The 13824-nt window shown below is 41.2% G+C and overlaps 1 protein-coding gene across 2 annotated transcripts; it reads left to right on the top strand.

The window, feature by feature from the left end:
- The first annotated feature begins 4041 nt into the window (after nucleotides 1-4041).
- Tex51 (testis expressed 51) lies at nucleotides 4042-7096 on the top strand. Of its 2 annotated transcripts, none has more exons than XM_063258727.1 (9): nucleotides 4042-4281; nucleotides 4379-4453; nucleotides 4684-4773; nucleotides 5002-5019; nucleotides 5100-5183; nucleotides 6263-6340; nucleotides 6429-6477; nucleotides 6748-6780; nucleotides 6864-7096. In XM_063258727.1, the coding sequence occupies exons 1-9, from the start codon at nucleotides 4083-4085 to the stop codon at nucleotides 6907-6909; spliced, it is 672 nt and encodes a 223-aa protein (XP_063114797.1). In that variant the 5' UTR covers nucleotides 4042-4082; the 3' UTR covers nucleotides 6910-7096. The 2 variants fall into 2 exon arrangements, with proteins under 2 accessions (XP_063114797.1, XP_063114796.1); XM_063258726.1 differs by having other exon boundaries at nucleotides 6263-6344.
- Nucleotides 7097-13824: the final 6728 nt, after the last annotated feature.

Genomic DNA, 13824 nt, shown 5'->3' with positions numbered 1-13824 from the left:
GCCAGATGTGCTCCTGCACACCTGCTGTTGCCATCAGGAGACTTGCTTCCTGTGGGCAGCCAGCAAGGGCAGGGGGACACAGACAGATATGCCCCTTGTACTCATGGGCTGCCATTGGAGACCCTTCCTTCCTTCAGGCAACCAGTGCCCACCAGGGGATCAGACAAATACATCAAATACATTCCTGTGTGCCTGCTGCCATTTAGGGAGTCCCAGTGAAGACACACATGTTGAGAAAAGAAGCAGTCACACCACCATGCATCTCTGACCATCGGGGAAGCCTCAATCCAGTAGTTGTACAAGTATGGAGAAGCCTGCCCCATGTCCTGTTATCTCCCTAGAAACTTGGGTTCAGAGAAACCCAGTTGCCTGTCCAATTCCCCTACACCATGGCCAATGTGGGAAGTGGCTGGCTTGTTGGGAGGAACCCAGGAGAATGTTAAGAGGAAGGAACAAAAAGCAATCTCAGACCTCCCGCCCACACTGAACAAGTCTGGAAGACATAGTCCTGGAATAAAATGGAAGTCACACACCTGAACTCACTAAGAGGATAGCAACTGAAGTAAGCAACTTCGTGAGATTGTAAAAGTAATCAGATTAGAAATAATGTCTCGAGTAAAAGAAGCAATTACAAACATAGTGAAAGAATTGCTAAGCATGTCTGAAGAAATCATAGCTGAGAAAGGTGAGTGTAGGAAAATGATGGAAACCTTGAATGGACAATGTAGAAAGGAATTAAGATGAATGAAACAGATTCAAAGAGATATCCAGGAAATTAAAATCTCCATTAAAAGCTGGCAAAACCAATTGAAAGGGGCTGAAGACACTTTCAGATCTCCATGAATCAGAAGACAGGATCATAACTAGCAACTGCGAAAGGAAATATCTCTTAAAAAGAACAAGGAGACAAGAAATAACAATTCAATGGCTGAAAGATGATGTAAAATAAAATAATTTAAGAGTGATAGGCAGCAGTGAAGAAGCAAGGGTCAAGACAAATGAAGCAAAAAGACTGTTTACAGAAGTAATAGCAAAAAACTTCCCAAACATGGGGAAAAGACCTGCATACAGATAACCAAGGCGTAGAGAACTCCAACTAGCCATAACTAAAGTAAATCTATATCCAGACATATAATAATCAAGATCCCAAAAATTCAACACAAGAACACAGTGTTAACAGCTATTAGAAAAAAGAAACAGATCACCTATAAAGGAAAACCCATCAGAATCACAGCAGACTTGTCAACACAACCCATCTAATCAAGAAGAGTTTAGAGTGATGTGTTTCAAATCCTGAGAGAAAACAACTTCCAGCCCAGATTGATGTACCCTGAAAAACTATCTTTCATGATTGATGGAAAAATAAGATACTTCCATGATAAAGAACAATTGAAGGCATTCATGACCACCAAACCAACACTACAGAGAATGTTGAAGAATATTCTAGAAAGAGATAAAGATGACCATGGTTCCAGGAAAAGCAGAGGAGGAGGATCACTGAACAGGTCAGGCAACTGAATGAAGGGGGAAAGTGGAGGGCCAACAGCAGGCGGATAGCACGGCAAAGATGAACCAATGCATGCTCGTTGTTACCATTGATGTAGATGGTCTCAATACACCAGTCACAAGAAACACAAGGAGAGTAGGTAAAGAAATAAGATCCATCAGTACGCTGCATATGAGAAACACATTTGACTCAAAAGGAAATTCATAGACTGAAAAATCAAAGGAGACAAAACCATTGTTCCACATGACAGAAGACCAGAAAAAATGAAGAGTAATTTGTCCATCAACTGCAGAATGGATACAAAAGTTATGGTGTTTTCATACAATGAGAAGCTACCTAGTTATAAAGTGATAAAATCTTGAGACTCTTGCAGGTAAATGGATGCAACTGGAGATCGTGCTCATGGGTGAAATGGTTTGGACTCATATGAGTGAACACTGAGTTATCTTCTTAGCATAAAAAACTGAAGGAGTTAATGGGACCCAAAAAATACAATAGATATTATGAAAGTGATAGGGAAGGAAATGCCTAAAAAGGGAAGATGGTAGCCACTGTTCATTTCCGATTATCTTGTTTTTAAGTCCTATAATGTGTTCATTCTTTTGCTTTGATTGGTTTTATTCTTTTATTTGATTTTATTGTATGTGATAGCTATTTTGAAGAAAACAACAGATATTATAATAGCCATTGTTTATTTCTTACTACCTTGTTTTGAAATCCTGTAATGCTTTCATTCTTTTGTTTTGATTTCTTTTAGTCTGCTTTGTATTGTTTGATTTTATTATTGTGAAGGTATGGACAGATATTTTGAAGAAAAAAAGAGACATTATGGTTGCCATTGTTAATTTCCAATTATCTTGTTTTGAAGTCCTGAAACACTTTCATTCTTTTATTTTGATTGGTTTTATTCTGTTTTGTTCAATTTTATTGTGTGTGATGGTATGGACAGCTATTTTGAAGAAAACTGGAGACATAGTAGCCATTGTTGAGGACATTGTAACAGACTTGCTTATTATGTGGCTATTAATCCCACCCACACAGCAGCAATGAAAGGAGCTCTTTGCTTCTCCTAACCTGAGTTCCCGAGAAGCAAGGCATTCCTTCCCAGAAACATTATCTGAGCAAAAAAAACCAAAACAATAAAAATCAGGCATATTCCCTAATCCTGACTCTGCCCCAAGCCTGTGGGATAGCAACTCAGGACTCAGAACACCCTTCCAACCTCAGAACCCACCTGATTAATGCAGCTGATTTACAAGTTCAACTATCTTTTATTTTAGCAAATCTTTATGCCTGCCCTCCATATCCCCCTCCCTATACAATAGAATTCCTTCCTGGATACACTTAGTTATTGAAGTTGTACTACAATCATTTCTCTCCTTCCATTTCCTTTCTGGAATCTGAACTCACTGGATGTTGGACCTCATAATCTTATGTTAGGATTTTTTTTTCTTTCTTATTTACCATTGGTGTTTTTGTGCCAATGTCTGAGATATTTCTGAAACTTTCATCTCCTGAGCAGATTTTAAGCTTCTAAATTTCTGCTGTCTTATTTATAACCTCCAAATAATTTTCTCATTCTATTTTTCTTTTATATAGCAGCCTCATCTTGTCTAAGGAAAGCAATATTTCATCTCATTGTAGTGGGTTTTTTTGTTGTTGTTGTTGTTTTGTTTTTTTGTGGTTTTTTTTTTTTTTTTGTCTTTTTGTTTTTATCGGTACCAGGGATCGAACTCACAACCGCACACTTGCAAGGCAGGCGCTTATGCTACTGAGCTAAATCCCCAGCCCCCTGTAGTGGATTTTTAAGTCTTCTGCTTCCCACTGTGTCTCTGTACTCTGTTTTTCCTGAGGTTTAAGCTTGCCTCTGATTTGAATTCTCAATCGTTTTTGTCTCTTCTTCACATTGAAAGCGTTCTCATCTGCTCATAATCTCACCCAAGGAGCTAAGAAAGTTGAAAGTACAGAGTAGAGAGCAAGCTTAGATCCAGAAAGACTCAAAGATCCTGGAAGTGTTTGCTTGCCGAAAAGAAAGGAGTTTCATTTTTCTTCAGAATACATTGCACAGGATAGCTGCTGTAAAAGTGACTTCTCGTTCTGCCTAGAACTCTCCCTACACACTGTCTACACTATCGTGAGAGTCACAAGGCAGCTGCTATTTTACATACACTATGAAAATATGTTTGCCATAAGTTTCCTCTATGGCTCCCCATTTGTCTCCCACTAATCCTCCTGCTGCAGCTCTTTCATAACCTCTCAAATGCCAGTCCTGCTGAGCTATCTCAAACAGGATAAACACAGCCAGGATACATGAGCACCAACAGCCAGGCAGCACAGTGGGATTATCAAGAGAATGCGCCCTACCAAACACCAGCAATCCTTTCAAAGAAGTAAGCTCACACCAAGGGTCCCACTAGAGTCCTACACCAAAGCCCATGTTCATCATAGCTGACCCTCCTCTACTCTGTAGAATTTATTTTTGTTCTCCCAAGAGACTGGTTCCCAGGGGAACAAGTCTCTCATGTTCCATATGGAACTGCAGGCATCGTGCGTGGCAGAAAGAAGATCCTAGAGGATGCTGCGTCTCCTGCTCATCTGCCTTCTGCCAGGCACTAGTGGGGAGAACTGTCTCCGCTGCTGGTCAGACTTGCCTGCCCTGCTTGACTATGACCTACAGATTCTCTGGGGCACCCCAGGGCCACCTGCAGAACTCTCCCAGAGCCTCCACTCCCTTTTCCAAGAGGACAACGACTTGTTCCAAACGTGGTATCTTGGTGAGGCACAACAAGGAGGCCCAAGACCAAGGCTGGCTTCTCCAGCTGCCTGGCCCTTCCTCACCTAACTTTCTCCCTTCTCATATTCATTCCTCAGATCGAGATCTTGTAGAAGAGGAGACAGCCAAACTCTTCAACCAAGTAGATCAAGCCATTGGGAAGTTTAGGGACGGTAAGAAAACTTGTGTTTCTTACCCAAGACTTGGGGTGACAGAGCTGGACCCTCCAACACATTCCCAGAGGGGGACTTTGGCCATGGCATAGGAAAAAGCCCTTAAAGCGTGTGAGACAAGCATGCATATCTTTGCATGTTCTGTAGAATGTCTGCTTGAAAACACTGGTTTAGAATCTCAGCCTTAAGCAAGTTTATAATCAGGCATCTTTCCCTCCTGCTCCACCTAGACAAAGCATTACTTCTGAGAGAGATTCATATGCACAAGGACCTCTTTGCCCAGAGGCTGAACAAAAGAGCTGAGGGGCTGAGGGAGCAGAGTAAGATACAAAGTTGCCCTGCCCAAGCCCTTCCTGTCCTGCCATCCTGGCAGAATCCAGTCTGCAGCCCCACCACCCGGGCCTTCCCAGAAGCCCCTGCCTCCCTCACCTGCAGCCTGGACCATGCCTGCCACAACATCCCCACATCCTGCTCACTTGCCCCGCCCCTCTCAGTTCTGTTTGCCTCCTCAACATTTTATTTCTTCACCATCTCACCTTTCTTGGCAGCCTGCAATAAGTCATGCGGTGAGTATGGCCTGAGCCTGGGCCTGAGTGGGGGATGTCAGTCTCTGCCCGCTCTGAGGTCCTGCTTGGCGCTCTCTTAGGTTTCAGGTCTAAAATGGAGGTCACCACATGTGCCAACTGCAAGGCTCACTTTCTGTCTTGCAATGACCCTGTCTTCTGCCCAGGTCAGTGGCCTTTCCTGTCCAGCTCCTTTGTCCAGCTGTCCAGCTCCTCTTCTCCAGGGCCATTGCTGTCTCCACCCATCTTCCTCCTCTCCCAACCTGGAACTTGCTCTCCTTCTTCCTCCAGGAGCAGTAGCACCTGTGGGACCCCTTGGTGTGCACATGTCCAGCTTGAGCTATGCAGCCCTCTGCCCCGAGGTTCTCAAGAGTTAGATGCCTGGAAATTTGCCCAAAAACATTTCTATTTCCCCCAAATCTGCTCTGCTTTCAAGGTCCTTCTCAGCAAATGTCCCCACCCACGCCTTTCCAAGCCAGGAAATCCCTTTACATTCCCCTCTGACTAACCATGTGGGATCACCACATCTTGCTAAATAACTCTTAAGAGTGTTCTCAGATCTTCCCTTCTTACCTCCTCGACTCTTCCTAAGGCATCCTGATCTCTCATTGAGTTAAGGCAGCCTTTTCTATCTGGCCTCCTTCCCATCCTGGAGACATCTCACTCCACCGTGAGACGACTCTCAGGGAGAACACTGCCCCACGGCATTCCCTGTTTACCACCTCCTGTGGCTCCCAGCTTCCCTCAGATCACATCCAGACTCCTCGTTCACCCCGTATGCAGCTGCTCCTGTGCTATCCCCTTGACCCCCAACCACATCAGGCTCTAGATACTCTGGATAGATGTGCTGCTTCATGCTCCTTGCCCACAACCATGTCCTTCCAGAACAGTTTTGGCCATGATCACTGGATCTGAGCCCATATTTGTCTTTTGCAATCCACTCCAGGTCCTATTTCTTGAGTAATCTTCTCTGGGCAGCTCCCACCTTCAGAGTGTTATCAGCCTTCTTTACCATGGTCCTATTTCCTGTGGACACCACACTGTAACTGTTTGCTTTTCCCCCTTGTGGAGAGACAGAATCATGACTCACTCATGTCTTGAGATATACCAGGCAAAGAATAGGTACACAGAGTTTGCAAATAAGTGACCGAGTGAACAAATAGTGGGAGAGCTGCACGGCATTCTCTTGAGCAGAGGCAACTCTGCCTGGCCTCCACACACCAGGCTCCACCCTCTCATACCCCAGCCAGGGACCTTCAGAGCAACAAGTGGACTATGCTCCTCCTGGGCTTCGGGATTGCACTACCCCTGATCACAGCTGGAGGTGGGTAAGTGACTGTTCCTAGCCCCAGCACCCCAAGAGGGACACTCCCGCCCCTTGTCTGACTCCTCCGCCCTGCTTCGTGGCCCAGGTGTTATCTCTTGTGGCTCAAGAAGAAGAAGGAGGAGGAGACAGAAGAGGTATTCGGGAAAGAGACCCCTGCCAGAACCCAGGGTTGCTCCAAAGGGAAGGAGGGTGTCCTGGGGACAGCAGGACTCAAGGGCCCCAGCTGGAGTCCTAGGATCTGACATCCATTGTAGAGTGGGATAGTAGACCACAGATGTAGCCAGGGCCAGTGACATGAGGTAGCCTTGCTCCAGGCCTCTGGCCCTTACATAGAGTGGCCCTGCTCTTTGTGGTCACTGTCCCCTGCCAACTCCTTCCTTTTGCCCCCTTGGCTGCTGGCACAGGTCACCACACTGCTGCCTCTGTCTGGCTCCCAGGTGAGTGTGGCCAGTGGGGACTCCCAGCAGGAAGTGAGAGGGACAGGTCAGAGTGGAAACCCTTGCTTCTTTTCTCTTCACAGGAACAAGGGAGTTACTCATCTCTCAAAAATAAACAGGGGACACTAGAAAGCTCACACACAACTGTTTCTGAGCTTTCCATCCTGTGACCCCTTGCATTCCAGGGCCACAAGACCCTCAAGGTTCTGCGGTCATGCCCTCGAGATGGCAGGCCCTCATGGTTTCCCTCCACACATGCCTTTGTAAAAAAGCCCTTCATTAAACATCCCTTGAATTCTAAGAGACTGCACCTTCTACTTCCTGCTTTGACTTGAGCCAAGAAGAGACTTCCATAATTGTCTATGGGTTGTTCTGTCTCCCCATCCTCCCTGTGACCTACCATCCTCTTCCTGTCCTTGTCCCAGAGCAACAGCTTCTCATGCTCGTGCCAGCCTCACCTAATTATAACACTAGGGACAGGGACAGAGATGGTCTGGGTGGCGTCAGAGATCACTACCTCTAGGCATGGACCAGAATAGGTGAGAGACCAGCTGAGGACCCAGTCAAGAGCAGACAGTAACAAGAAGACACCAGAAATAGGCTCCAGGTTCTGCCATCAGCAAGACCAAGCCTTGGTGCAGATGTATGCAATTGTTAGTGCTGCTGGTAAATGTTTTTCCCCAGCCTTGCTGCGATGGGAGGTTTTCCTTTCTCCTTATCTTTCCATGCATTTTTCCCGCTCAGGACCCAGGGCTGCTATGCCAGAGAGACCCAGGTGTGTCCCTCTCCCATCTACCTCTGCACTGGGTCCCTCCACACCATCTCCCTGCTACCCTCTTGGCCTCTCAGTCTGATCCTCATTCTGTCCCGAGACTAGCCAGGAGCCCTTCTACAACTTGAAGTCTGTGAAGCCCCTCACAATTCCAGCAGACCCAGAGTCCCAGTCAGTGGAAAGGAAGTGGATCTGAGGTCTAGCTTTTGAGTAAGCACCCCAGAGTCTGGGCTCCCTCCCTGGTGCCAACGAAGGGCCCTGGGCTCCCCATCTGAGCCTCGGTTCCTCCATCTGAGCATCATGATGGGAGGCAAGGTGACATTTTAGCAGCCAAGTGATGTGCCCTGGCCTAGAACCTACTTGGTCACCCTTGATGTCCAATATTTGTTTATTTTGTGGGTTCAACTTCTAAGTCTCATCTCTGACACTGTTGGGATTCCCTGCCCAGTCCTAAAGCAAGACTTCTAGTCTCCTGCATCTTGCTAGGACCCTCTCTTTGGAGCTGGCAGCCTAACTTGGAAAAGCAGGGTAAATTCAGAGGCACAATCCCAAGCAAGGGCTGCTCCAGGACTACTGCTCAGGGACTCAAAGAGACCACAGGCAAGGGAGGAAGAGCCCATAAATGACAGCCATGCCAGAGAGCATCACAGGACCATGTGCTGGTCCTCAACACGGGCATCTGTGGCTCACCAGAAATCCAGGAAGGTACTATGATTCGGGCTGCAAATGGCCCAGTGGCCATGTGCTGGTGTCTGAGTTGCCAGCTGATGAGTGATTGGAAGGCAGGAGGAGAAGACAGTTCTGACTTCATCAGTGGGGTAAGCCACAGATGGCTTCATAATTAGATGACTTTATTGGGAGGTGGTGGAAAGTGAGGAGATAGATATTGGGAGGAAGTCATGGATGCGTGAGCTTGGGTATCTGACCTTGTTCCCAGCCCCTTCCTTTCTGGGATTCTCTCTGCTTCCTCACTGACATGAGTTAGAGGACTTTCCTCCACCACCTTTCTGCCATAATTTTCTGCTTTACAGCATGGAACCAGCTGACCAAGCCCTGAAACCTCTGAAACAGTGAACCAAAGTGCACTTTTCTTCCCTTGAGGGTTTTGTTTTGTTTTGTGGGGTATTTTTTACATTTTAAAAATTTTTGTTAGTTAAAGTTATTAGTACAAAATGATCACATTTATTGTGAGGATTGGGTATGTGTACATAGCACATCTTAACTCTTTTTTCATATCCTTGTCTCATACCCTCCTCACTCCATCTCTAGGTTTCCTTCTATTTGCAAAAAAAACTATCTCACTGATTCCTAATATCTATCTTTTTTTCTTAAATTATTTATACTTGTATCGTTCTCTTTATATTTCTTTCATATAAGATAAATCGTGTGATACTTAAGATTGTATACCTGATTTCACTAAAATTATTTCTAAAGGTGCAGCCATTTTCCTACAAATGACTGAAACTTATTTTTCTTTATGGCAGAGTAGTACTCCATTGTATATAAACATATTTTCTTTATTCATTCACCTATTATGAACATGTAGTCTGCCTCCAAGATTTAGCTCTTAAGCATTATGTTGCTAAAAACATGGATATGCACATAAAATTGTAATATAATGTTTTGAATCCTTTTGGAAAGGTACCTCTAAGGCTGATAGCTGAATCAAGTGGAACTTCTATTTTTAGTTCTTTGAGGAATCTCATACTGATTTCCATAGTGATTGTACTACTTTGCATTTCTACCAACAATAGAAGAAAAGTTCCTTTTTCTCTGCAATCTCACCAGCATTTGTTATTATTTGATATCTTGATGTGATATAGTACATTTATATGATGTACTATATTAATTTACATATGTTGAACTATGCTTGTATTTTGGACAATCATATTAATATGTTTCCTTGTATTTACCAGTATTTTGTTAAGGATTTTTGCATCTCATTTCATTAAAGAGAAATTCCCTCTTTTGGTTGGTCTTTGTCTGATTTTGGAATCAGTGTAACGCTAGTTCTAAGAATGACTGTAGAAGTAATCCTTCCTATTACATTTAAAGTAAGAACAGAATTTGACAATTATTGACATTAGGTCTTCCTTTAAGTCTTTTAGAATTCAGCAGTGAATTGATCAGGTCACGGCTTTTCTTAGTTGGTAGTCTTTTAATTGCTGCTTCATTTTCATTGACTATTACTGTATTGTTCAGGGAATTTTACATCTTCTTGGTTCAATTTTGGCAATTTATATGTGTCTAGAAATCTATTCATTTCTTCTAGTGTTCTAGTTTGTGTATAGATGTGCACCCAAAGCCTCATGTGATCATAGGACTTTTTCAGAGGTCGCTGAATTTAGAGTGTGTAATGCTGGCATTAAGAGAGTGTGATTAGTAAGTCAGTTCCCTGACTGATTTGCCATAGCTCTGTCTCGGATTAACAGTGTAGGCACTACACCACCCCAGTCTTCTCTCTTGTTGCTTTGGCTGTCTTCCGCCACCATGAACTGTTGCCATGCCACCTGCCTTGGAGCCAGCTGATGATTATGGACTAAAATCTCTACCAATTGTGAGATAAATGAACCTTTCCCCATTTAGTTTTGAGTGTTGCATATTTTATCTCAGCAGTGAAAGCAAAGTAACTAAGACATCTAGATTCTCAATTTTTTGGAGTACAGTTTTTCAAAGTAGTTACTCGTAATCTGGATTTCAGTGATGTCTGTCATGATTTTATCTTTTTTTATTCTCTATTTTAGTAAATTTACATGTGAGTTTTTCTATTTTATTACTTTCAGAAACCAAATCTTTTTTTTTTTTTTTTTTTTTTTTTGGTACTGGGGGTTGAACTCAGGACCTTGTGCTGTACCTCTGCAGACACTGTGCTGCTGACTATATACCCCTGGCCCCCAAAATGAACTCTTATTCATTGATTCTTTGATATTTTAGTCTTAAACTCATTAATTTTTTTATTTTATTTAAGGAGAAAAAGGAAAAAAAGCAGAAAAAGGGTACAAGTTATACAGAATTTCAGAAAAAAATAAACAGGAAACTAGTTAATGGATTACATATTGTCATCTTAGAAATATTTGTTCAAGTTACAAAATTAAAGCATATAAAGTGGAAATTCTAACAGACTGCAAACAGTTCTGTTCAATGATCCAACAAAACTCAGTAATATCATTGTCTATCTTATACACTTAAATATACATGCAGTTATATTGTTTAGAGCACTTTCTTTTCCTCTCTTTGCTCTTATCTTTATAATTTCTTTCCTTGTACTGGATTTGTTTTGGATTATTATTGTTTTTTAGCACCTTGAGGTGCATCATTAAGTTATTTATTCGAGCTCACTTTGTTTGTTGTGGAAATTCAAAGCTATGAATTTCTCTCTTAAAACTTCTTTCATTGTGTCTCTTATGTTGCATGGCATTGCTGTTTGATTCTAGGAACTCTTTAATTTCTTCTTTGCTATCTTTTACGGCTCATTGATTATTCAAGAATGTGTTATTTAATCTTCATATATTTGCACGATTTTGTGGTTTCATTTACAATTCATTTCTCACGTGTGTGTGTGTGTGTGTGTGTGTGTGTGTGTGTGTGTGATGTTGGGAATGAAACCCAGGACCTTGTGCATGCAAAGCAAGAGCCGTACCATTGAGTCACACCTCCAGCCCTGCACTATGATCTGAAAATATGCATTGGATGACTTTCATTCTTTATGAAATCATTGTAGTCTAAGCTATATTCTATTTTGGAGAAAATTTCATGTGTTGCTGAAAATAATATGCTTTGTGTCATTGTTACAGGAATGACCTGTAAATATCTATGAAGTCCATATTTTCAAAGGTGTAGTTTGTCCTGATACCCACCCAAAAAAATGTAGTTCAACCTTGATTTTTTGTTGTTGTTGATGATATTTTTTTCTGGTTAATCTGTCTATTTGTGATAGTGGGTTGTAGCAGTCACTCACTACAAATGTACTTATGTCTATCTGATGTTTCATATCTAAGAATGTTTGTATTATTACTTTTTACTCATTGCTGAGACAAAATACTTGATGCCCAAAGTTGGGAAAGGAAAGGCTTATTTCTTATAGTTTTTGGAGGTTTTAGTCTATATTTAGTTGGCTCCAAGGCAGGGTGGCATGGCGGGGCCGCAGTTTATGGCCCCTACAAACAGCAAGGTGGAAACCAGCAAGAGAGAGAGAGACACATCTTCTTCTTGCCATTACAGTGTATGTTGACTTCACCCCTATGTGGGTGTAGCACTGACACCATCAATCTAAGTGCTAACCAATGAACCAATTACAAATGCACAATGCAAATGCATGAGGCCTCAGGGCCACCAACATAAACCATGACATGAAGTTAGGTGCACTATTATTTGGTGCATATATATTTATAATTTCTATTTCTTCCTAGTGAATTATTTTTTTATACAATATACAATGATGATCTTTGCCTTTTTGATCAGTTTGGCTTGAAGTCCATTTTTAATACAGAATACATACCCTGGCTTTTTCAGGTTTCCATTTCTTGGGATAGTGTTCTTCATCCTTTGATTTTTCGTTCATGAATTTCATTTCAGATTAAATGTGTTTCTTGTATGCAGCATACAATTACAGTTTTTCTCTCAACCTACTCATCCAATCTGTACCTTTTGATAGAGTAATTGAGACCAGTCACATTGAGAGTTATTACTGAAAGGTGTCAACTTATTCCTGTCATTCTATTATTTTTCTGTTGTCAATTCCTTTTTGCTTTGCCATCTGCTTAATTGCTCATCTTGCCTTGTGTGTTCATTCCACTAGTTTTTTGTCCATTTGCTTGGTTGGCATTGTTGACTTCTTTTTTTTAAGGAGAAAAAAGAAAAAAACAAAAACAGAAAAAGGGTACAAGTAATATAAAATTTAAAATAAACAGTAAGAAATCACTAGTTAATAGATTACATATTCTCATCTTAGAAATAGTTGTTCAAGTTACAAAATTGAAGCACATAAAATGGACTTTCAAACAGTGAGAGTGCAAACAGTTTTGTTCAATGATCCAAAAAACACTCAGTAATATTGTTATCTATCTTATACACTTAAACATATATGCAGTTATAAACTTTAGAGCACTTTCTTTCCTTTTTTTATTGTAGAAATACAATTACACATTTTGGGTTTTATTACTCCACAGTTCTTATTACTTTTTTTGAAGAGAGTAAAACCAAATGTGACATATCAGAAAAGAGTCAGTCAAATCAAAAGGATGGACATAATAGATAATGTAAAAACAAAATATAAGGTGATCAACAGTGGTTACCATATTGCCTCTTGCTATTTTAAGAAGAATTGGCAGTTATAATAAAATTGAACTAAACAGTAAAGAATAAAACCAAAGCCTTGGAGACATTACAGGATTTTAAAAGAAAATAATAGTCAATCAGAATGGGCATCATAATGATTCTTATTGTCTTCACAGTTATGCCTATACTTTCGATCTTCGTACTATCAAGCAAAACAGAATAGAGGAAAATCAGTCAAAACAAGATGGTGAGGGCAATAGAGGATTTGAAATCAAGTTAATAGGAAATCAAAGTAGGTTACTATAATGTATCCTGCTATTTTTCATTTATTTTCCCTTAATTAAAACAATAAAAAGAAAAAAGTAAATAATTTTTTAAAAGGGTGGATTGAGATAAAAGAGGGCACAACAGAGGGCAGAACAGCGCAGGTCAAATCATAACCATTTAAGCAAACCAGTGTTTCACCACAAGATATCCTGACATAAAAATATTTACCATAGTGTGTCTTTCCTTGAAATCTTTGAGTATAATTTCTTATACTGTAGCACCAAACATATCATGACACTATAAAACCTTCAAGAGAATGACATTGTTACTAGGGTATTTAGAACCAATTGACAGAAAATGAACAATGGTTTCTATATAAACTCCTTGTCTATAAAAGTTTTTGCTTATATTATCATATATAATAAAATCCAATAAGATACAACCTTTTAAGACCAATGGAGACTGAAGAATACACGTTTGATAGGACTTCAAAACAAGATGATACTAAATCAGCACTAGCTATTGTGATGTCTTGTTTTCTCCAAAATTGCTGTTCCTACCTTCCGATCTTCTCTGCCTCATTTCTGTTGAGCTCTTTTTCTGTCATTTGTTATCAGTTTGTCATTCTTCATTTTGTTTTCTGCTCCATTCATTGTGGCCTCTCTGCCACTATTTCTGGAATCTTGGTATTTTCTTTTTTTAGACTATCCTGCATATTCTCTGTAGAG

Source organism: Cavia porcellus, unplaced genomic scaffold (assembly GCF_034190915.1).
Source record: "Cavia porcellus strain 051 isolate PalLab524CR breed Dunkin Hartley unplaced genomic scaffold, mCavPor4.1 scaffold_12, whole genome shotgun sequence".
Lineage (NCBI taxonomy): Eukaryota > Metazoa > Chordata > Mammalia > Rodentia > Caviidae > Cavia > Cavia porcellus.
This window is presented reverse-complemented; position numbering and strand designations above follow the sequence as displayed.

What these genes read in the sequence shown, in the direction of transcription:
- Tex51 (XM_063258726.1), top strand. Translation starts at nt 4,083, where the DNA reads ATGCTGCGTCTCCTGCTCATCTGCCTTCTGCCAGGCACTAGTGGGGAG. An exon ending in GTTCCAAACGTGGTATCTTG is followed by an intron (nt 4,282 to 4,378) that starts GTGAGGCACAAC and finishes TTCATTCCTCAG; the next exon opens with ATCGAGATCTTGTAGAAGAG. An exon ending in TGCCTCTGTCTGGCTCCCAG is followed by an intron (nt 6,781 to 6,863) that starts GTGAGTGTGGCC and finishes TTCTCTTCACAG; the next exon opens with GAACAAGGGAGTTACTCATC.